Source organism: Battus philenor, unplaced genomic scaffold (genome assembly GCF_028537555.1).
Source record: "Battus philenor isolate CCGP_79_NKW_IND1 unplaced genomic scaffold, ilBatPhil1.0.hap1 SCAF_30, whole genome shotgun sequence".
NCBI lineage: Eukaryota > Metazoa > Arthropoda > Insecta > Lepidoptera > Papilionidae > Battus > Battus philenor.
The window spans coordinates 939,128-964,842 of NW_027181694.1; the positions used below are offsets into that span (position 1 = coordinate 939,128).

The 25,715-nt window shown below is 32.8% G+C and overlaps 1 protein-coding gene across 1 annotated transcript; it reads left to right on the forward strand.

Annotated features, from left to right (window-relative positions):
- Positions 1–2,932: 2,932 nt before the first annotated feature.
- Positions 2,933–17,903, forward strand: LOC137927232 (uncharacterized protein DDB_G0290301-like). The gene is made up of 7 exons (XM_068771011.1): positions 2,933–3,128; positions 3,979–4,043; positions 10,513–10,546; positions 12,527–12,562; positions 14,769–15,140; positions 15,378–15,416; positions 17,812–17,903. The coding sequence occupies exons 1-7, from the start codon at positions 2,933–2,935 to the stop codon at positions 17,901–17,903; spliced, it is 834 nt and encodes a 277-aa protein (XP_068627112.1).
- Positions 17,904–25,715: the final 7,812 nt, after the last annotated feature.

Here is a 25,715-nt window from a genome sequence, read left to right on the forward strand (position 1 = left end):
TTTTTTCATTAACAGCACAAAAGACATTGTATTATATATATGTTTTAGTTGAATAATTAAAAATAAGTTGAACGAAGGAGATCGGAGATTCGCATCCATGTTTGTTGAATGTTTAAGTGTTGGATTAATATGGAGTGTGCTTATAAAAAAATGTTTATTGTATTATTTCAATAGAATGTCAAGGGTTCGATTGTCGAGATATAATTTTATATAATTCGCACTTTGTGTAATTATATATTGCCACTGGTGAAGAACAAATTTTATCATCACCGATCCGCCAATTCTCGTTGGGGGAAGCCTTCGGGAGGAAAATCTTTTCGCAAATGTATCATCTATTCCTGACCTTGTTTCTTCAGATGTTCACCTGGTGTTCAGGGGTTCCAGGACGACCGCCAATTCGCGTTTTTTTTATCAAAAGTCGCAAAAATCGTATAGAAAAGGCGTCGTGTATTATAAATAAGTATTCGATGGAAGAATTTGAATTTAAAATTCGAATTTTTAAGAAAAAGTTCCATTATTAAAATAAAATTGGAATCAAAATTTAAAAAAATATTCGAATTTTATTTTTAAACAATTGGAATCTGAACTCTGTTTTTCACTTTGTATTTTATATAAACTTAATGATGATTATGGGGTTCGTTTCGTCTGAAATCTCCAAGTGGACTAAAATGTGAAATCAAAATAAAATATATCTCGCAACCCAATGGTTGGAATTGGACTTCGCTTATGTAATATTGTATTATTTGGAATTAATATATAAATATGTGTTTAATGAGCATCGGAATAGCTTGGAGAAGCATATCATTTTCAAGCTGTTCCATTTATGGAGTCATTTACACTGAAGTAACCTTTGATACAACAACTTTTTTTTTAAGCCAATGGAAGATTTCTGAAAATCATTATAGATCTTATTGCTACATAAACAGACATTCTTGTGTAGGACTTTAATTTATATATAGATATGTATTTCTTGAATTAAATTCTCTTAATATGTAAAAAAAAATCTTTAATTTTTTGGTGAAAATAAAACCATAAATAATATAGTATAGATGTGGAATTGATAGAGATAATTGTAAAAAAAAAATATAGTCGTAATATCGATTTTAGTGAAATCAATACTATAGGAATTGTCACTCGATTATGAGGCTCTATGTAAGATACTGTTCACTGGTTGAAATAAAAAAAAATACATTGACATGTGTCAAAATTGGCGGGAAATTTTTACGTGTTTTTTGTTTGTATTTAAATATTTCTGTAACAATGATTTGTCTTATCTCTGGTGAAAGGTTGTTTGGATTGACATAAAAATATTTCATAGCTGAAGGAATTGGATTTACTTTTGTTTCAACGGGATGATTTTCTTTGTTTTATCTCTCACATTCAGGATTTACCTGGTTTTAAATCGAAAAAAAACACTTAATATGGACTTTTCTGTATTGTGCTGATAATGTTTAAAAAAGGTACATGACTTTCGTAATTAAAATCGATATAAGAATGCGTTTACACGAATTTTTTTGCTTTTATATGAGTCGTCACGGGGATGCAAGCGCGGGGCAGTAGTCTGTCTCTCTCGCTCATATAGCGCACCCGCTCGCTCGAAGGTGGTTTTGAAAAATAAAACCATAAAGCCTGATTTATCGCTGAATATAAGACGTGTTTACTCACTACCTATTTTTAAGAAAATGGTTTAGAAATTGATTTCTTTTTTTTCTCTATTTCTTTATTCTTTCTAAGGCAAGTGCGATCGAAAGAAGTTTGACGTTTTTATTTATTATTGTATTATATTTATAACATATACAATACCCGGCGATAAATATTTCACATCGACCTTTGGAAAGAGACATTCGGCTAATATCGGCTTCGTACTATCTCTGTCTCACACTACCTATGTGACGTTTTGTCATTCGTTGTATTTCGTGCGACAGAGATAACGCTCTACAAAGCAGAAATTAGCCGATTGTTTCTTTCATATTACAAGTTATTTATTATAAATGTATATGTTATATACATATGTATGTATGTTTATGTACGTTTGTTTGTAAATATCTATGTTTTGTACATGTTAACTACCCATTATTAGTACTTCTACCTTTTTCATACTACGGTTGTCTGTAAGAGATTGCCTTGTGTGATAAGACCGCCCATTGTACTTTTTTGTTTATTATGAAACTTTTTAAATGTATCCTAAAGTGTACAATAAAGAATATTAAATTAAATAAAAAATTCAGTTGTTCGTATATGAATGCCACATAGTAACTTCTGTAGTGTTTTACAGCCTTTAGTTGGTTTTAATATGAAATGAGTGTAATAATATGAGATTATATATGTTAGAAAGAAGGAGAGAAGAATTTAGAAAGTCTGTGGTGGTGTTTGGAACAAAAATGTTTGGGAAACACTATAGTATTAACCCTTAATAGCTTAGTTTCAATTTTGATACCAATCTTTTAAACCGAATGTTCATATTACTATTAGTTTTTTTTATAGGTTGGCTGTACGAATTTTACTGTTGTATAATATTCTTTTCAACGAAATTAAAAAAAAATCTTTTTTCCCTTTATCTAGAGCAGAGAGCAATACAGTAATATTAAAAAAATCACTTTCGTAAATCAGGCTATTAAGGGTTAAGAATTGTGGCGAAGGATGACATCGTGTTGACATTTGATTTTGCCGCCAATTTTGACAGATGTCATTATATTTCTTTAAGGATTTTAAGTTCACAGATAATAAATTTTGTCTATTTAATTATTCGTTAGTGAACTATAGAATCCAGTGATATGTTTGGTGTATTAGAATGTTTGTATAAAGGACATACCAAAGCACATGAAACTATTAAAATATTTTAAAATTTACAATTGTTTTATTTATTTCAAATTTCGAATTAGATTCAAATCTAGTTATTTCGGTCCCAGTTGGATGTCTCACTGTTGAAATGATGTATGATGCAGTCCATGATGCTTTCTTACTCTGGGGAGAATATCCCGAAACAGAGAAACACCCTGTACCTGACATCCATGATAAACAAGTTCACATTAGCCAAGGCTACGGTACAGAGGCAGGCTCGACGCTCACCATCCACGAGGCTCAGGGGCTGAAGTGCGAGGCGGTCAAACAACAGACACCCTCGGGCTGTACAACACACACGTGCGTGTATACACGGACGAGACTCAAGACGCGATCGCAAGATTCATCGATGTACAGATACTGGCGCACGACCTGATGATGTCAATATGGAGTAGGTATGAGGAAGTGGTCGCGCGAAACGTAATGTTAAACTGGACAATGTTAGGGCGTCGTTAAAATATATTAAGAGATGTATATTTGTATGAACTAGAAATAAAGATTACAAATAAAATATATCAGATATGTATTTGTATATAATTTGCATTTTTAATTTATTCCTCTACCTCCTTTCTTCCATCGGACAAGATGCATGGATTCACGACATATATACACGGTTGAAATTCCTTCTACCCGCACTAAGCGTTTTTCTAATACTTTTTTTTCTTATTGGCCGCTGCTATTGGAGGTATTTCGATTCCTTATCTTATTTATGGGACCGTGACATTTGTTTTCACTTTCTTTTCTCTTTTATTTTTGAAGTTGTGCTGCTACCCGATCTTGGCTTTGTGTAGCTACATCGAAATTGAATCCGCAGAAACAGTAGGTACGCAGACTAAAAATTACACTAGGTGTTCGTACCTCAGTTACAAGTAAAACGCGCACACGTGAAGGGACTATTCCCGTGTAGGTGTATAGTGTAGTGAATGAGGTGTAGTGTATGTTATGCGATGCTAGGACTACACGGCGGTCGGCAGTGACACGGGCCTCTTCGGTTCGCCCTCGCTTGAACACGGGTTAGGCGGGCGCAGAGTCATGTGTATAAGAGTGAGGCGCATGTCCTGACATCATAACGGGGGCGAAATTTATTTAAATTCCGCTTTAAGTGCGACGAAAAGCGCCAATTTCTCCGCGATACAGATAAAGCGTTCCGAAGGCTTTGTAAAGGCAAGTGTGCAGACCTCGTCAAGGTCTACATTGGTGAGGTAGAGCATCAGGGGTTTTAGGTTCCTCGGCAGTTGCTCGTGAGCCGCCGAAAGAGCAGCACACTGTACTGTACTGTTTCTGAAGAAGTAAATGCTGTTAACCTTGCGGCTTTTACAGCTTCATCTGTATGAAGCTGTAAAATCTGTATGAAGCAGCACACCAGGCTTAGCCTATATTTAAACAGATTTAATGTTCGACCAATGAAAACCCTCAGCCAATCACAAGCCGAGAAATATTTTATAGCGCTCTCTTTCTCATTCTTCCTTCTCTCGCAGCTTATTTATTTTATTGGAGATAGACAGTAACAAAAGGCAGTAAGAAGGTACAAACTTAGAAGCTTAGAAATATAAAATTAGTTACAGTTGTTACCTTATAACTATCTCATTGAGAACATATAATGATTTATAGTCAAACAATGAAAAAACAAATAAAAACATTACTAAACAGGGATCAAAGACTATGGTTTATATATTTATATTATATTTTAAATTGTATTGTATGTACTCAATAATTTAGAACGAAAATGTTTTTTAAAAGATACGAGAGAGCACGAGAATATATCAATATCACTAACATATGAATTGAGGAGGTCACACATTCTGTATAAGGATGCACGTTTACCGATATTTGTCTTAACCGTTGATAAAAATAAGAGAGATCTAGAACGCGTTCTTGCTGCAGGAATTCGAAAGTTTACCTCGGACAACAGTTCCGAACAGTTAACATTGCCGCCACAAATATTTATAAGTGTAGTGGCGTCCATCAGAGAATGTCGATCCTTCAATGATAACATTTGGTATCTGTTTAAAAACATTTTATAAGAATCCTGGGGGCAATACATTCGGTGAAATGACGTAATATAGATTCTACAATTTTTATAGCGTGAACAGCAAAAGTATGGAACAATCTACCAGCGTCATTTCAAATATAACTTAGGAGTCTTCCAGTCAAGAGTAAATAAGTTAGGCAAGCTTGCTAAAGTCCATAAAAGCCTTAAGGCGAGCACTTATATCATTTTAAAGTGATATGGGTAAGAATATATTTAAATAAGACCAAAATAAAGATGTTTTGCGACGTATTCAATGAAACAAAGCAAACACGGTAGCAACTGAACAAAATTTATTTAAAAACACCAATAAGCCTTATTACGCACGCGTCTTATTTACTTAAGCATTCCTTGTTTCTGTTTGATTTAAATGAAAATAATTTTGTACATTTACTCGCACATTTTTATTCTTGAATTACCTTCTGGCCATAAATAATTAAAAATAAACAAAACGTCACTTTTGAATCTGTCACTTTTGACAGTTCATTGGGTTGTCATATTTCCGCGCCGAAATATTGTTAAATATTTTGCGATATAATGACACTAAATTGGTTGGTTTATGTAAACATTTGAACAGTTTTAAATCTAATATTACAGTAAGGAATATTTTTACAAGTCTCCCCTACATATATCTATGGGTGATATACCATAATCGCCATGTTCAGGCGATTTGGTGATCGCATTGTGGTATTATGGCACGCAGAGGACGCTGCTACGCATTTTGCGCTATAATTAAAAACAAAACATCACTTTCGAATTTAGAACCTGTCACTTTTGACAGTTCACTGTGTTTACTTATTTTCGCGCCGAAATATTGTTAAATATTTTGCTATATAATGTAGTGGGGTGATAAAGAGAACCGAATCGCTGCGATTGCATTACATGAAGTAAAATCCCGCACGCGCTTGATGTTAGTCAAGTGCTCGTGTACCGCGCTGTTGCCAGGTGCAATGAAACCTCCTCCGTTTGTGACAGAAAAAGATCCCTCTGCGGAACGACAGTCTTATGTTTAAGAAGTAAATTACAAACGCGACTACCGCGTGTCAGTCAGAATTGAAGGCTTTTAAAAACTGCCAAGCGAGAGAGAATTACAAAACTCGTTGTTTAAGTCTTAAGATATTTAATCAATATCTTTAAACACTTCAATTAAATTGAAATTTTTATATATTTGTGTTTTTTTTTTATTTGGTCACCTAGGAAAGTATCTCCTCTAATCGCATATAAATGTATTCCTTATTCACTGTGTCTATATTCGCGGCATATGTAAGTAATATTTAATGGAACCAGGCGTTATTTTGCAGAAGTCCATCCTAAGTAAGATAAGGATCAATATTTAGCCACTTCCGCACATGCAGTGGTAGTCGTGCAACAAAGCACGCGCATTTATCAGCGGGCTGGCGGACGGTGCAATTTAGGCGTGGACCAGACCGTGGTCCACCTGGTAGCCCACTGTCCTACATTCGGATGACTACGGGTCGACTCCGAATGCCAGTTAGGAACTAAAATCTGCGATGACACTATAGCCTTGCTTATCTAGAATGATGAGATGCTATCGGTGTCTTAGGATATGTAGAAAAATTGTGGTAAACGTAATTAAAAGAAATAATAGTCGATAATCTAAGAAAAACGCAAAAAAAAAACGAATGCTTGCTAATTAATAAGTATATAAATAAATTATGAAAAAAAATTGAGAAACGAGGTGATGGGTGAAAGGCAAAAAATGGGGAAAATAGAATGAAAGGGAGTGACAGTTGAAATGTATAATGTAAGGAAATAATGAAAGATCTTAACATACACGGAAGAAAAGTGCAAACATAAAAATATAAGTGAGAAAATTAATAAAAAGAAATAAAATTCCCCTAAGCCATAAATATGTTAGGAATACCAGAGGCCTCCAATAGCGATCGACATAAAAAAATAGCTTCAAAGTATATCTTTAAAATATAAGTAATATATATTAGACTATATATAGTTTTACTAAGTTTTATGGAAACTATTGTCTCCGTTCTCTTTTCACGTTGACACTTAGTGGACTTCAACGTGTCATGCGGGGGTAGCTGAAAATAAACACGCAGGACAATGAAGTAAACAAACACGTTTATTGACTATGCACGCAAGAATAAAACAACAACTAAATATTTACACTACATTCACACAACCTGCAATTATTTATTACAGATTAGCTATGCTATGTTATGAGTGCGGTTGCTTATGGTAGCCCGGTCATCATTTACTCAGGCCTGCGCGTTATTGGGAGAGATATCTGGGGCGTGAGACGCGGGATAAGGTTCCGCATATGCACACTCGGCGCAGGCCCTCTAGGTGCAGGGCGCGGGGTCAAGGTTCCGCATATGCACGCTCCGCGCAGGCCCTCTAGGTGCGGGGCGTGGGGTCAAGGTTCCGCATATACACGCTCCGCGCAGGCCCTCTAGGTGCGGGGCGCGGGGTCAAGGTTCCGCATATGCACACTCCGCGCAGTCCCTCTAGGTGCGGGGCGCGGGGTCAAGGTTCCGCATATGCACGCTCTTTGTAGGCCCTCTAGGTGCGGGGCGCGGGGTCAAGGTTTCGCATATGCACGCTCCGCGCAGGCCCTCTAGGTGCGGAGCGTGGGGTCAAGGTTCCGCATATGCACGCTCCGCGCACTCTCTCCAGGTGCGGGGCGCGGGGTCAACGTTCCGCATATGTACGCTCCGCGCAGGCCCTCTAGGTGCGGGGCGCGGGGTCAACGTTCCGCATATGCACACTCAGCGCAGGCCCTCTAGGCGCAGGGAGCGAGGTTAAGGTTCCGCATATGCACACTCCGTGCAGGCCCTCTAGGTGCGGGGCGCAGGGTCAAGGTTCCGCATTTGCACGCTTCGCGCAATGTCAGCCGTCCACAATGGCTCTCTATTTTTGAGGACTTGTCGTTTCCTCCTGTCACGTGGCGCAAGGACTCTACAACTCGTATAAAGTATATTATTTCATTGTACTATTTTATTTCGTTGTCTTCTTTCATCCTTCAAAATCTCTATCTTACTTTTTTTTTAAAGATCGGTGTATGTAAGTATATATGTATGTAAACTGCCTTTTTCATGTTTCTCATCTCCAAAGATTGTATGGTAGAGATCGCTTTGATCGATAAGACAGCCTCTTATATCTATATATATATATTGTTTCTTTTTATTTATTGTCTACGGTGTACAATGGTGTAAATAAATAAATGAAATATATGACATCTATATAGGTTATATTAAAACGAAATGATTAAAGTAAGAAAAGGACCAATCTTTAGCCACTTCCGCACATGCAGTTTTGTTTGTTACACCGATTAGAGACACAGAGTCTCTGTGTTTGGCACTAATCGGTGTAACATAACCCCTGAAGATGCCCCGTGGAGGGGTGAAACACGTGTTGAGTAATTTTGTGGCGGTTGTGTGATTCACATTGTTTGTCGCATACGCATTTATTAGTGGGCTAGCGGGCGGTGCACTTTGTTGCATGACTACCACTGCATGTGTGGAGGTTGCTAAATATTGATCCTTTTCTTAGGATGGACTTTCGCAAGGTAACGCCTGATTCCATTAAATATGAAATGATTAAACTTGAAGCGTGGGCATACGTTTGGAAACCGTTTTAGATCCTGAGTTATATTTTACGAGAAGGTTCTATATCTAGGCTGTTTAAGCGACAGTTCCTGAAAACCAAGGTCAATAATTTAAATTCAAACTTCCTCACATCGATGTGAAATAAAACACTTGGATAAACATCGATAAAGATATAGACATACTATCGATTAGCTTTGCTTACAGTACATTTATACAAGTGTTAATATGTTTGTTCGTGAGCCAATATAAAGGTAGATGGATAGTTTGGAACTCAGTGGCTGCAGATTAGCGGTCTGACCACTGAGGATTTGGAGATATGAAGGTCATCACCAGCGCTGTGGTTCTATTGGCGCTGATATGTGTAAGAATCTTTGAGTTTTTTTTTAATTATCTTATTTAAAATCTAGTATAGATATGGGCACAGATAAACTTTTGTTTCTTCACATTTAATATTTTATATATATTTATTAAAATAAATATTGATAAACACGGTGTTAATATAAGGAATGAAACTAAAATAATTATTCATATCCTTGGAGAGATTTAAAACCAATGTTATTGTATCCAAGAATGCTATACTGATGTTCCATGTGATCGCGCGCAGTCTGGAAGCTGCTTGTAGTGCTCTTTGTGAAACTGTGTTTGTGTTGATCGCCTGTTGAATTGTCTGCTCAGTAGAACTGCCTTCTGTGCCGGCAGCTTGCTGCAAGATAACAATTTAAATAAATAATATTTTGATTTTGATTCACGCATTTAGTTTTCTCTGCGTTTTATCACTAAGTAACATTCATCACCCTCTGCAGAAAAATCGTAAAAAATGCTATAGAAAGAAACAAAACGTATGTGTTGAGAGCCACTATCGTGGACCCCCATTTTCATTTCATGGACCACCAAATTTTTTTTCGCTGACGTAGACCCCTTGCAGGTTATCATAGACCCCCTAGGGGTCGATATAGACCACGTAAATATTGCAAATAAATAGATAATGAAGACAAAATAAGAGCAAAATAATATACAGTACTGTGATATAAAATAATAATAGAATTTAAGTAATAAAAATGTGATATAAAATAACAATTTAATTATGTAAATGTAAAAAGAAAAGAGAAATGAATGAAAGGTGATACAGAGCAAAAGGGAAAAACAGCATAATTGTGGCATGAAAGAATAGACCGAAAGACAATGTGAAGTATGAAAGAAGAGAAAGTAAATAATAAAAAATTATGTGAATAATTAAATTTGCCCGTAAAGTCCCTGTCCCACAAAAGATAAGGGGTACGAGAGGCCCCCAATAGCGGGGGCCATAAAAAAAAACACTAAAGTTTTTAGAATCCAATCAAAAGTATATTACTATTTACTTCTTAATAATTATCATTTATTAGGATTTATTTTGAACTTAGATATGATCGGTTTTTATAAAAAAAATTGAAATAGCCGCGTATTCATCGAATATTCTAGATTTCATGACACCTGTCAATTATGACATTTAGTAGAAAAATATCAATATGAAACTTAACCGAAAAGTTTACATAGTTAATTAAAAACTATTATAACAAAAAAACTGTAAATTTGTGCTTCACGTATTGAAGTTTCGTTTTTAAAACACTCTATTCCGTGTTTATTTTTTTCTTTTCATCATGTTAATATAAATACAGAGCAAAGTGACATTAGGCGCCATTTGTAAAAATTAAGGTGCGTTCACATTATGACATAACTTTTGCGCCACCGTCAACTTAATCATTTCGTTGCATTCACCGAAGCGATCTAAAAGCGAAGCCTCCCATTGCAATTAAGTCAAGCTACGCTACTTAAAAAAGATCTTAGACTAGAATCTCTGCGATCTGCTGTCTTATACCTGCTATCACTTGGACAGCAGTGAGAATCCATTCATAAATAAATATATAACGCCATAACAAATCCCTGACGAGTATATATCGGATACGTTTACAATATGTCAAAGCTATGTCAAAGTTATGTCAAAATCGACAAACGTAACTTGGTAAGCAAAGAGAACTTAGTTGTACACATATTAATAATTTTGTTTTGTTGTTTCTTCAGGTTTTTGCGACGCAATGTGGGGCTGAACCACACAGTGAGTATGAACGGAGAGTTGAAATATAATTTATTTATTCGTAAATTTCAAATGCATATATATATATATATATATATATATAACTTGATCCTCACCGCTACCTCGCGAGATGAATTCGCGGATTTAATAGCAAATATATTTGGATTTAATAGAAATATCTAGAATCAAAAAATCTAGAAATCTATAAGGACAAAATGATGATAGATAAATAAATAGATTTTAGGCATTTGTTATAGCAGCTTGTTCCAACGCATTCTGCGATATTCTGTACATCTAATATGAATACATAGGACAGTACAGTAAAATTAATGCAAGATAAGACTTTCAAATCAATAAATCCTTGTAAAATTGTGGTCACACGAATTTCAATCATACGGAGGAACCGTATAGGAGTCCCAAAATATCTATGGCTTGCTTATTTTTAAACTAACATATGATTCTTTAGTATTCACACATAAATACGTTGCTATATATATATATATATATATATATATATATATATATGCTTGTGCAAAATGGAGGAGGTCTTTACCCGTAGAGGGGTCCACAATGATTTATGATTTACAAAAATGAATTTTGATATCAATTCTTCTTTAATTTATTTTATATTTATATACAATTGAATTTATTTAATATGATTGTAATTTTAAAGTTTAATGATTATTAATAGTAATATTTCATTTTTAATGCTTGTACATGCTATGTAATATTCATATGATATACTTATTAAATATATTATTCCTTACGTAAATTAAAAAACTGTAATATACATATATATAGTTAGTGGCGCAAAAGTAATGTCATAGTTTGAAATTACCTTAATTTTGACAAATTGCAGCCAAATGTCACATTGTTTAAATATTTATGATATAGATCTATAGATAATTATATATATGTATATATGTCGTATCGGGCGACAGCAAAAATCGTGTTTATATAGCTTTTTATTTTTTACATATTTAACTTCGACATTAAACAGTGTTCTTGTAAAATTCTATTTGATTTATATTTATCAAAAAGGTTTTAATGCATACCATATACTTTTTGACCTTAGCGCCAACCACATGATTTATATCACATTACCCTAAGATAAATAATTTAGAAAGAAATATTACATTTATTTCTATGTATGCATGCGGTATTTTTTATTCTATGTGTGATGTTCCTCCGTCCTATGTAACATATATATTTATATTAATTCATGTCGAATCCACTTTCGAATTGCCTTCGAATTCAAGTTGCCCACCTGTGGGGCGTAGACATTGGGAAAAATAACTTACAAATCTTTATTTATAATAAAGTCTACAATAAAAAAAGCATAAATTCACAATCACAAATATATTGTTTCGATTTAATATGATAATACATTTTATTATTTAATTCTATAATAATATAACGATGAGAAAAAGTCGGTAAAATAAATTCAATTTTAGAAATGGCCGCCCATCTTTGATGTAACTAGGGCTTACAATATCGAACTAAAATCTGAAAACCGGTATTTGATATTTTAAATATGGAATATCGGTATTAAAACCGGTATTATTAATAAAAAAATCACTAGTTATATTTTTACTTACCTCAGTTATTATATTGACTTGTTAACAAATAATATATGAAATTTTATAAATATGATTCCGAAATGAGTAGATTATATTTATTTTAGTAGATACAAAGTGAGATACAAAAAAACGTGCAAGTAAATAAAGTATATATTAAATTCTATGTTAAATTTTACATATAAGAGATTCGTATGGCATAACATATTTAAAGAAGCAATAAAATTTAAAGTATTTATGAAATAATATTACTAATTTGCGTTTTGTATGTATAATACCATACTAAAATATCAGTATTTTTACATAAATACCAATTTTTAATACCAGACAAGAATCGTCCGGTATTATATCCCGGAATCCTGGTACAGTAAAGTCAATTATGAAAATAAATAAAAGTGTAATTAATATCACCTTAACATTTTAGGCCATAAAATAAAAGTGGTGCAACATGGTGCAAAAGGTTTGTAAACGAAATATAAAATTTTAATTTACAATACATAAAATAATCTTGTATCACATTAAAATCTTCGCCTAACTTACCAGCGTGTACTATTCACTATTTATTAACACATTCTTGTACACCATACACAATAAATAGATAAAATAATAAAAACAATTCATATGGTACAAGAGACGGTCTTATTGCTAGAGGAGATCTCTACCAGACAACCTTTGGATGGGAAAATATACATGAAAAAGGCAGTTTAGGGTGTATGTACACACAAAATACATACATATATATATTTCACACTATATGTATATATTTACGTGGGAAAGATATTACATAAATAGGAATAATTAAGAGATACTACACTATATCATATTTTAAAGGCGAAGGAAGTTCTCTTTTATCATTTTTTGAAATGATAACAGCGATCAAACGCATCTAATTGGTTTTGGTAGCTCATTCCATAACCAAAGAGCGACAACAGTAAAAGATTTCTCTATAAACATAGTATAATGAGCAGGCAGTCAATTTCAAGTTTTATGATTAAAGCAACTTATCATGTGAGTCACGTATGACATATATATATATATATATATATATATATATATATATACTTGTTGATCCCGCAAACGTTATTTTACGAGATTTTTTTTTATTAACTAATTAAAAATACGGGTTGATCGTAGAGGGGTGAAAATTTAGGGTTATAAGTATTTTTGTATGCTGTATCATAAAAAAAGAAAACAAAAAATTTCATCAAAAAATTAAAAAGAAACTTTAAGGGTGAACAACTCTTATCACTTAGGGGTATGGAAAATAGATAGTAGCCGATTCTCAGACATACTGAATACGCATGTAAAATTTGGTGAAAATCGGTCGAGCCGTTTCTGAGGAGTACGATAACTAACGTTGTGACATGGAAATTTTAAATATTAGATTTACGTGGGAAAGGTATTACATAAATACGAATAATTCAAAGAAGCTACACAATATAGAATTTATAGATTTATTGTTGTCAACCGTCTTTGAGACACTCATATTAACTTTATAAAGTTATCAATCTGAAATATATTTTCTATAAGTATGGAAGCAATGGTAGTGAAACGGTAGAACACTGATAATTGTGATAGCAAATACAGTCTTATATAATTGTTATTAACATTATATAGGATTTCTACAGCTCAAAAACAAGCTTCTAGATCAGAGTTCCCCAAACTTTTTTGTGTCGTAAACCCCTTGCCATGTTTTTCCGTGTTTGGTAGACCCCACACTTACCTGATATTGATTTCCTGTAAATTTCTAACTGTAGTGAAGTTTAGTGTTTAAAATATTTTCTTAGCACTTTCCTTTTCAAGATTCAGGAAACGAATAAACGTATTTGTCCCACATTCGTATTTATAGTGACGAATTGAACAAGTCAGTGCAAGGTAGCGAAGCTCTGAGAGACTCTCAGGTTTTTACAAGTTCAAAATGTATTGCGACCACAAAGCGAATACCAACATCCTACAACTTACACAATTTTATAAACATATATTATAAATTTTTAACTTCATATGTACTTTTATAAATAATGTAAATGTTTTGATATTATAAGATAGTATGATGTAAGTAAATAGGTACTATCAGTGTATGTGTTGAGATCCACTATCGTGGACCCTCATTTTCATTTCATGGACCACCAAATTTTTTTTCGCTGACGTAGACCCCTTGCAGGTTGTCATAGACCCCTTGGGGTCGATATAGACCACTTTAGGAATCACTGTTCTAGAGGATAGGCAGCAGCATACAGCATACAGAAAACACTGCGATCGCCAATCAGACTGCCAAACGTGGCGATTATATATATCCTCCTATAGATAACTTTGAAGGAGGCCTAGGCCTTGCAGTGGGCGTCTTGATAGATAGACCAATAAATTCCAACACTATAAAGTTTGTACAGACAGATAGTAAACAATGGTTAATTTCAACATGTAGTAATATGAATTTTGAAAACGACTATTCTCTTATTCACGCCGCACATAAATTGACAGCAAATCAACTATACATTCACCCTTTCAAAAATTAACATCTATAATAAATCATCCTATATTAATGAACTGATTTTTGTCTCTAAATATCAGATATCAGTCTCTCCAAAGTATATTTTTGAGTAATGAAATCTAAAAGTATATAAATTTTTGAATCTTTCTAAACTAATTGACAAATATCTTTGATTCAGACCAACAAGAACAACAAGAGGTCAAAGAGGTACGAGTTGAGAAAAAAGAATATAGAACAGAAAAGAAGGAAGAAAGAGTAGAGTACAGCACTGAACAGGAACATGAAGAAGTAACAGAATATCATAATGAACAGTCGCAACAAGAAATAACTGAACAACACACAGAACAATCTCAAGAAGAAGTAAGAACAGAACAACATACGGAACATCAACAACAACAGCAGAATAAGGAGACTCATAAAGAACAGAAGGTTCACACCGAACATCACGACCACAGAGAACACAATGAAAGGAAAGAGATTCACGAAGAGAGGAAAGATCACCACGAAACCCACACAAATAAACATGGAGATGAACACCAAGTTAACAGAGGTAAGAATGAACATCAAACAATACTTACGAAACCAAAAGAGAAGGTAATAGAAGTAGAAAAGAAAGTTAAGGATATAGCGACGAAAGTTTCTTTGAAAGTCGGTAAGTTTTTGTGGAATTAGTTAATATTCTGAAATTGATAACAGTAGAATCTACCAAAATATCGAAAGATATAATACTAGTATTTGTAAATTTAAAAAAAAATATTATTACTGTGAAACTTTCCTTCTATTCCAGGTCCTCACCACCGTGACAACGGAAAGAAATCATGGGATGGTACGTTATATTTTACATCTAACAATTGAATATATGTCAATAAAAGTAAATAAATAAAAGTTCAAGAAATGAGGTGATGCGAGAATGTAATATAAATGAATGCTGTGATAATGATAGAAAATATGAAAGAATAAAAAAGGAAGAAAGAGAGAAATTGATGAGAGAGAAAGGGATGTTGAAAATAAATCATTGTAAAATATATCCTTGTCCCAAAATTAAGATAAGTCAATGAAATGCCCCTAATAACAGGAGCTATTTAAAATGAATATATATCAGTTGCAAGGAGTGAGATAATTTTATCACCTGTCATTATCATCATTTGAGTGGTAGAATCCTGGATATAGATTTGGGAAGTCCCAACTATATCTAACATTGATTATATTTCCAATAAGACTGGACAAAGCAGTCCACATACAGCTTCTTCGATTTTAAAAAGATCATCTGTTCACCTTGTGAGAAGTCCTACCCTTCTCTATCTGTAGTCTCTTCTCCAGAAATTTAAAAACCCAGCGACTATCTCTCTTGATAGAGTCAATTCGATGCCTTAATAAAATTTATTTCTTAAATTAGAAATATGATACGTAGGTGAAAACTATTTTGAGTTTATCTTTCTCAACAAACCTTGCGCTTACTAGCGTATAATCAAGTTTCTATGATGTAGCAACATTGAAACTGGATCTTGGATACAAAAAAGTATTTCTTCTTACACAACTAAACACAGGGACTCTGTGTTTGGCACTAATCGGTGTAACATAACTCCTGAAGATGCCCCGTGGAGGGGTGAAACACGTGTTGAGTGATTTAACGGTGGCAGTTGTGTAATTCGCATTGTTTGCCGCATGCGCATTTGTCAGCGGGCTGGCGGGCGGTGCACTTTGTTGCACGACTACCACTGCATGTGCGGAAGTGACTAAATATTGGTCCTTTCCTTACTTAAGATGGACTTCCGCAAGGTAACGCCTGATTTTATTAAATAGATTTCTTCTTTCTTGTGAAATTTTATTGTATATCTATTCGCAACGCATCTAAAAGGGGAATTCCACAGAAATATAATTCTTTATACAAATCGTGCGATAGATGGCGCTCATAATATTTCTCGGCTTGTGATTGGCCGACGATTCTTTTTGCTCGAATATCATTTTTGTAATTTAAAATCCAAGACCTATCGGCTCTAGGAAAAATTCCACAACAGTATGATTTGAAGCGAATGATTCTATTTTTAAATTTCCTAGATTTCGACCGGTAAAACTTTGATAGGTTGAGTTTCTTAGACAACATATACTAAATATAACATATTTCACTATATATAATATAATAACACTAGAAGTGTCAATAGAGAGAACTGAACTACGGAACGTCAAACACAGCGTATGATGTCCTTTGGTCTTACTGGAATCTGTGGGCGAAGTCTATGTCCAACAGTGGGCGTCCTGAGGCTGAAGCCTAGCCACCTAAGAGCAAAAAAGATGAGGAAAGGAAGGCGATGAAAGCAAAAGGAATGAAAGAACAAAAAAAAATTGCAAGATATTGTGAACGATAAAAGGAAAGAATAAAAGAAATTGAGAAGAATGAAGGAGAGTGTAGAATAAAGGTAAAACCCTGAAAAAATTATATGTAAATATAGTCCCTGTCCCAAACAAGATAGGGGGTACGAGAGGCTCCCAATAGCGGGGGCAATAAAAAAAAAAGAAAGTGCCAAGAATCTTGATACTTGCTCCAATATTTTATCTTTTACACATATATTAACAGTGGCGTATCAAGAACTTTTGCCGCCCGGGGCTATCTCCAGTTTGCCGCCCTTTCTATTATAAGTCAATCAAATAGTGGTTTTTATAAATTAATACACATAAATAAATTATTAAGTTATTTAATCAATATTAATTAATACACAGAGTAAATTTTTTAGACATATTTGTATGCACTCGTAAACATATTTATATAATACCTACTCTTCTAGCTTTAATACTAGAAAAATCGTGTATAATGCTCTTAAAATTTATATTATTTGTAATTTCTTGTTCTATTGACAATATTACAAGATTTTATAGTCTTAATTGACTCATTGTAAAACGAAGATAATTTTTTTATCAACTTCAATTTTGAGAAGTTTCTTTCACAACTAGCGACATTGATTGAAATTGTTAAAAAAATTCTTAACAAAATTACTATGTTGGGAATAGAATTTTCATTTATTATTCAAGAAAGAAAATAAAGTATAAGTAAATATAAAAAATGCCGCCCCAAGGTAAGTGCCGCCCGGTGCGGACCGCATCCACCGCCCCCCCTTGGTACGCCACTGTATATTAAACCATATTATACTGGACACTAGATCGGCTTCCAACTGCTTGGATGTCCAATGAACGAAGATATATTAACATATATTGTATATTCACAGATGGAGAAAACTGGAGCGACATTCTCTTCAAGCTGACCGGATTCCACGGTAAAAACTTAAACATTTATATTTTATCTACCATTATTGCTTGATTTCTTTTTAAGTTGATGCAGTTAGCCCAGGGGCTTTTACAGCTTCATCAGAACTGAGTTCACGGGGGGAAAGGGTCTCTGAACATGAAGTAAAACAGAAGCTGAACAGATGCGTTCCAGTTGATGACGTTCGCACGTAGTGAACCGCTCTACCAGAGTAGAGCTGTGTAGTGTTGATGTATATGCTTGGGACGGCAGCGTGGACCACAGGCGAGCCAAGGATGGATCCGGATCCCAGTTTGCCCAGTGTTCGCACTAAGTAATGGCTTCCCCCTAAGAATAGATGTTGGGGTGTTATCTACCATTATATATACCGCTCAATCTATTAATCCTTCCACTAAACTCATAGGTGAAGCTATAAAAGTTTCCGGGCTAGATACAATAATATAATTAGAAACATTACAAAATTAAAGAAGAAGCTAGTTAGTATGTAGTTTCTTTTATCAAGGATGTAAAGCTTCAACTTTTAGCTGCCCATACCAGCATTTAAACTTCTGGTGCCACTAGCGCCCTCACCAAAACGCCAACAGATCGCAGAGGTCATATTCATGGAATTCAGTGCCATTAGGGACTCAAACCCGCTATCTATGTGTCGTCTTCGATGTCCTATTGATTCGGTAAAACAGTAGTTTATTTGCTACTTTAAAGTCTAGGTGTACTCCACGACCTGCCACTTTAAAATCTGCAAGTGCAATTTGGGCAGCAGTGGCAGTTCGGTCCAAAACAAGAACTGGTTATAAAAATTCTTTTCGGTTGTAAATAAGAATACAGCTTGGTATTGAATTTCTTTAAGTAAAGAAATAAAACCCATTTGTTGAATTATAAATACCAAATTGAACACTTGAATAAATATATCGAAGGTATCCGACAATAAAAATGAATTAGTAATTAAATCAAATATAATGGTTAATTTGAATTTTGTTTGTGGTTTATTCAGATTAAAATTATAAATCGAAATGAATTTTATATTATTTTAATTTTATTTCAATATCCTTCCGAGACCAAAAATAAAAGGTCTATCACCAATGTTTGCGTATGTGAAATCAATGAACTTTTACTTTGGGGGCCTCCCGTATTTCCCCTATCTATATTTATAGGGGATCTTTTTCCTTCTCTATGTTATTATTTTTCAATAATTCTTTTATTTTTTCCTAATCCTTTTATTCATCACCTCACTTTCGTCACCTTTTCTGAATACTCTAGTTTTACATTATTTATCGTTTACTTTTATTTTCATTTCTTTGTCCGATTTTTTATTTACATTTATATTCGTCACACGAAAACGGGGATGGTGGAATAAAGTAGTATTATACGTTCTCATCTTTTTTCCTTCATGATGTCATATATTTTTCAATAATTATTTTATTTTTTCCTAACGCTTTCATTCATCACTTTATTCACGTTCCCTGAATACACCAGTTTTACATTATTTTCCGTTTTCCTTTATTTTCATATCTTTATTCAATTTTTTATTTACACTTACGTTCGTCACATAGAAACGGTGATGATGGAATAAGGTAGTATTTTCCGCAGAGATTTCCCTAAAATAAAGAAAATTGTCAGACAAGCTACTCACCGGCGGTGTTCAAGTCTGAGAAGTTTCTTAGAAACTAAATCATCATCACCTATAAGTCGGCCTGCGCGTTCTACTGAATCAAGAGCTTCGAGCTGGTGCAGCAGTACCAAAGGTGGTAGCAGTATTAATACATCACCAGACCTGTGCTCCAGAGCAAGGAACTGTCCAGGTGTGACTGTCTGATCTTATTCAAGACACCCAGCTTTTCACCAGCTATTTAACCAACTCTATGTTGTTTCCATAGTTGAACAACAGGGTGATAATCATCCAAAGGATCTCAAGGTCTAAGTGGCAGCTAAGATCTCTCCGTCCTCATTTAAATATATGTGTTCTTAATGTTTTTTTTTTTAATTACAGATCGAAACAAAGCCATTCAGTACATACAGAAGAAGACAGGCCTTAAGAGTGAGTATTTATTTATTAAACGGTTTTATTTAGTTCGACCCGTACGGAATTTGTTTGGGTCAAAATTAGAAATTGAAATTTAAGCACCTTCCCGTTGTCAGATTGATCTGAAATTTGGTACACACATTTAATTTAGATGATAATAAAATAATAAAATCAATTACATTATAAATCTAAGATGGCCGCCGATACAAAATGGCGGATTACGTATTTTTCCTTAACCCCCTTAATATGGGTATCAAATGAAAGGGCTACACTAGTAAAACACGATGATTATGTCAAAATTTAAAATTCAAGATGGACGCCGTTCCAATATGGCGGACTAGGTACATATTTTTCCACAACCACCACAATATGGGTATGAAATAAAACCGTTTAAAAAACCGTTTAACTTAAAATTTTTTTTACGGATTTTATTTATTTATTTACATAGAATACTTAAAAGTAGAGGTGATTGTACAGGCTGATTAGTTATAAATGTAAAATCTTTAAAGAATTGAATATATAGCATACGCTGTGAAATAATTTATTGTGCATCCTATATAAAATCAATGATTTATAAATGACAAATAATGTGATGATAATATATTAAGAAAATGTGTTACAAAAATTCGTATTACAATATATTAAAATTAATTATTGTTCAGTATATGCAGAATTACTGCTAGAAGTTATTGGCATTTGATTCTTATAGAAAAATAAATATTAATGTAACATATTTCAAAGTGATCACTTTATATAATGTATAAAATATCTATACATTCATACCTTTATACGTTTTACACCCGTAACAAATCATCCCATATACTAATGTCATGAAAAAGTAACTTAAAATTGTCATTAAAACTCCCCGGCTTTAGTAAGGCAGGTAATTTATTCCTAGGTTTGTAGGACTGTCTATAACAGAGTTCCCCAAACTTTTTTATGAGACCCCTTGCCAAGTTTTTCCGTGTTGGGTAGACCCCCTACTTACCTAACATTGATTTCCTGTAAATTTCTAACTGTAGTGAAGTTTAGTGTTAAAAACCTTAAAGTAAAAACACATGTTAATTTATACATTTATTAATTGAATTTAAATTAAAACTACTCAAAATAAAATTTTGTATCTGTTATGTAAAATATACGTAACATTAAATAAACTATAAATAAAATGACATAAGCAATAAGTCAATATTTTTAATGAGAAGGATGAACCTGATGCTTCAATAATAAATTATCAACATTTGGCGTCAATTTTGTAAGGGTTAATCTTAAATCTCCTCGGCTAATGATGTCCAGTCTGTGGACCCCCATTTTCATTTCATGGACCCCCAAATTTTTTTTCGCTGACGTAGACCCCTTGCAGGTTGTCATAGACCCCTAGGAGTCGATATAGACCACTTTGGAAATCACTGGTCTATTAGCCAAAAGGTATAATTATCTCAGAGTTAGTAGTTCAATCAACGTATATCCTGATTTAGCTCTGTTTGACTTCTATTTTTCACAAGATTGAGGTGATAAAAACCTAATCGAACATCTTGAAGGCTGTATAACATAAAACTATTCCGACTGTCTCAAGAAACGTTGGCAAAAGTGCGTTTTATCAGACGATGATAACTTTGAAGGTGATATAAATTGATTTGGAAGAATGTATAAAGAATTCACATTAATTTTTTTATCACAGATGAAGGCTTTAAAAGATGCCTATGAACGAAATTACACGACCTCATATTAGAGTAAGGCTTTGGACTTGTTTATATCAATTACGTTCCCTTAAAAACCTTATTGTAAATCTAAGAGAGATATCTATGTCCAACAGTGGATATCTTACGACTGAAATCACGAAACTCGCTTCAATAAGATATTATTAAAATTGAAATGCAATCGTGAGCATTTTACATGGCGTCCCATAAATCAACGTCATGAAAAAATCAGAATTAGTTGTACAACAACCGCATATCCTGGCTCCGTGCGACATCTGACTGTTCAGAAAACTATAGGCCAATGCGGGAATGTCGTTTTGACACGATTGAGGAGATAAAAAAACAAATGGAAGACTTTGAAGGCTGCATTGGAAAAAGACTATTTCGACTGTTTTGAGTACTGGAAAAAGATTTGGCAATAGTGTGTTGATTTGGAAGAATAAATTAATATATATGTGATGTATATTATATCTATATATATACATATCACATATATATGTTATTAATACGAATATATTTTTGCAGATTCCGATGAGGTGTATAGATTTGTCAAAACACTTTGCAGTTCAAGAGGATGGAGTTTTACCTTCGAGTTCTTACATGCCTTGGAAGGTCATACGGGTAAGTGATATACACCCACCAATACCTCACTTAGCATCGTGGTTACGTTCCAAAAAAAACACGACGCAAATTGAAACGCCGCAAAGTGAATTAAGATTTTCTATAGCAAACCATGTAAAGATCGAAGATAGGTTCCAGAGTTACGAAAATACTGCTTTTAAAAAGGAAATTGAACAAAGTTAACATTTAAAAAACAAAAATATTATAACTCTGCCAATAAATAAATTGGAAAAATATATACCTTTTTTGTAAACAGAAACAACACGTAAAAATTATTGTAAATTTATTATTCTCTTTTTACAAAAACACAACACACTGCGTAATTGAAACTGAACTCTAAAACTCGCAAAACAAAGCGAAAATAAAACTATTCAAATTGCGTTGATTTTAGTTAGAAAGGGAATCCCCGAGTTTTGATGGCGCGCAATTAGAAACAAAAATGTTGCCATCTTTTAGAAAAAAAAAATTCAAAAAAAATTAAAAACTCGAACCTAAAACAACGCAACCTCGAAAATCTAACGACGCCCAATGAAAATTAGTACTAATTATTGTTGCACGACTACCACTGCATGTGCGGAAGTGGCTAAATATTGGTCCTTTTCATATTCAATTATTTTAAAAAATTGCATTAAAGTTCAATTTGAAACCAAAATCCAGGTTTATTATTAAATAACACGGAGCGAAAGGTTTAAACTGGTGACAAGTTCATTATCAAATTGATACATTAAAAATCAAATTGCCCACCCGTGGGCTTCAAATTGGGAAACACTGATACCGTTTGCTTTTGTACAAATATAATTTGTATTATAAATGTTTTTTTATTGCAGATATCGATGTCGTGGTCGAACTTCTGTATTTATTGACCAACGAAAGAGGTGAGTGCAGAACTTAAATATATTTACGTGTAATTAATGAAAATTTTCAAATAAAACTTGTTTTTTTAAATCATTATAAAACAATGAATCTTATTTAAATTCTATTATTTTTTATTATATCTAAAAGAGAAATGTTTGACAATTAAAATGGATATAAATATATGGGGTTTTTTAACTTAAAATGTATGTATTTGAAGGTTATAAATATGCATAGAAGTCATAACAATATCAAAAGAATTTATTTTGTCAATTTTAAAATTATCTCTAGTACAGTTGTTAGAAAATTTCATTTCTATACTGTGTTATTTATTTATTTAAAATTACAAAAATATTATAATCGAACAAATATGAAATTTTCTAATATTAAAAAAAGGAAAATAAAATTTTTATATCAATATACAATCAATAGTTTTAACAATTCAATCTGAAATTAATATTTTAGTTAAAAATTAAATGTAATTAATAATAAAAATTAAAAATATAATAGAAATCAAGTTTATTGCAAGAGGTAAAACATATATCTTCATTACAAATATATTATTGTCATAGTGTTTTATATAAATTTATTAAAAATGCCTCGGAATAATGAAACTTGATTATTTAATTTAAATTAGCATTAATATAATATTTATTTTATATAAAAAATGTTTTAATTATCAATTTAAAAATTTACAAGATAGGACATGGGAAACCAAACATCAAGTATCAATATTTATGTTCCACGATTAACATTTCTTGATTCTTGATGTTTGATTTCCCATGTCTTATAATTTTTTTTAAATCACCATTATTATTATATTTATTTTATTTATAAAATGTTTTAATTATCAATTTAAAAATTTATAAGACAAGACATGAGAAATGAAACATCAAGTATCAATATTGACGTTCCACGATTACACATTTCTTGATACTTTTTCCAGACGTATTCAAGGCGTATGCGAAATTGGAAAAATTGACAGGTCATCATAACTTCGATGCTATTTATGAACCTCTAGAGAAGATGTCTGGGGGTAAGAGTGAGTATCTCTTTCTTCTTCTATTTATCTTTAAGAATTTCAACTAAATATTCATCTATTTTTATATATTCATATGTATATGACCTGTAAAATGTCATTTAATTTGATAGAAATTGGTACACATTTTTTGATACAATTATAAAATTAAATAAGATCAACTTCATTATTCATCTCTTTTTTAAATGACCCCCGCTATTGGGGGCCTCTCGTACCCCTATTTATGGTGAGACAGGGACTTTATTTGCAATTTATTTTTTCACATAGTTTTTTATTTTCTTTCTCTTCTTTCGTACTTTATTGTCTCTTTCGGTCTATTATCTATCTTTCATGCTACAGTTCTTCTATCTTTCTATTTTGCTCTGTTCAATCTTTCATTCTTTCCTCTTTTGTTATTACATTTTTCATTTAACATTTTTTTTTATTGTAAATTTTTATTTTACATTATTATTACTTATCCTATAATTATTCTCTATCACAGTTTTATGTATCACTTTGGTTCTATTTTATCCTTTTTTATCTATTTTCTATTTATTTATTGTGTCTGCGTTTTGTTCCTTTCAATGGCACATTTTGCAATTGTTTTGCAGAGGGCTATGAATGAGTTTTTATCTATTCTGCTTATCTCTAGTCTATATAATAAAATCAATTTAATATTATTACTTCATCAAAAATTATTATAATTTTAGATGTAAGTTGTCCATATTTGGACATAGATTCTTCCATAGATTTTTAAATGCACAGGTTGAAACACCCTGTATTTTACGACTTTAATACTATAGTTTATTCATTTTATAAGTGGCCACTAACAAAGGCTCCAAAGGTAATATGTTGTGAAATATAATGTAACATATATAAATTTTCAGGTCAACATAAAATATGCGATTTCTTCCGTCACATCGTGAATTCTGCTTCAGGTAAATATTATTTATCTAACAATGGCAAGGTATCAAATAATTTACAACTATATACATATATACCACACACATTTCAGCCGAGAAACACTGTAAGGGAAGATAGATATAGATATACTATATGTGTGGTATTATAGTATGTAGCGGACGCTGCTGCCTATATGGAAAACTTACCTGTGAACAATGGCGATATCTAATATATAAAATTCTCGTGTCACGGTGTTCGAACTTGAACTCCTCTGAAACGGCTTGACCGATTTTTACCAAATTTTATATCCGTATTCAGTATGTCTGAGAATCGGCTACTATCTATTTTCCATACCCCTAAGTGATGAGGGTGGTCCACCCCTAAATTTTTTATTTTATTTTTTATACAAATTTTTTGGTTTTTATTTTATTATGATACAGCATACAAAAATACACACAAACCTAAATTTTCACCCCTCTACGATCAATCCTTATCTTTAATTTGTTAATTAAAAACTTTAATTTTTTTGCAAAACAGCGTTTGCGGGATTAGCCAGTATATATATATATATATATATATAAATACATACTTATGCACATATATATGTCTAATAGAGTAAGGCGTTACCTCGCGGAAGTCCATCTTATGGATATAGCTACTATACATGGGTATGCACAGCGGAAGTAGTTATATATTAGTCCCTTTATTACATATATATGTCTCATACATATAACACATGCAAGGCTAACTCATAT

Excerpts from the sequence above, each read along its gene's own strand:
- LOC137927232 (XM_068771011.1), top strand. The coding sequence starts at position 2,933 with ATGTATGATGCAGTCCATGATGCTTTCTTACTCTGGGGAGAATATCCC. Across the intron at positions 4,044-10,512 it reads TCAAGGTCTACATTGGTGAG|GTTTTTGCGACGCAATGTGG; the intron begins GTAGAGCATCAG and ends TTGTTTCTTCAG. Across the intron at positions 10,547-12,526 it reads ATGTGGGGCTGAACCACACA|GCCATAAAATAAAAGTGGTG; the intron begins GTGAGTATGAAC and ends TTAACATTTTAG.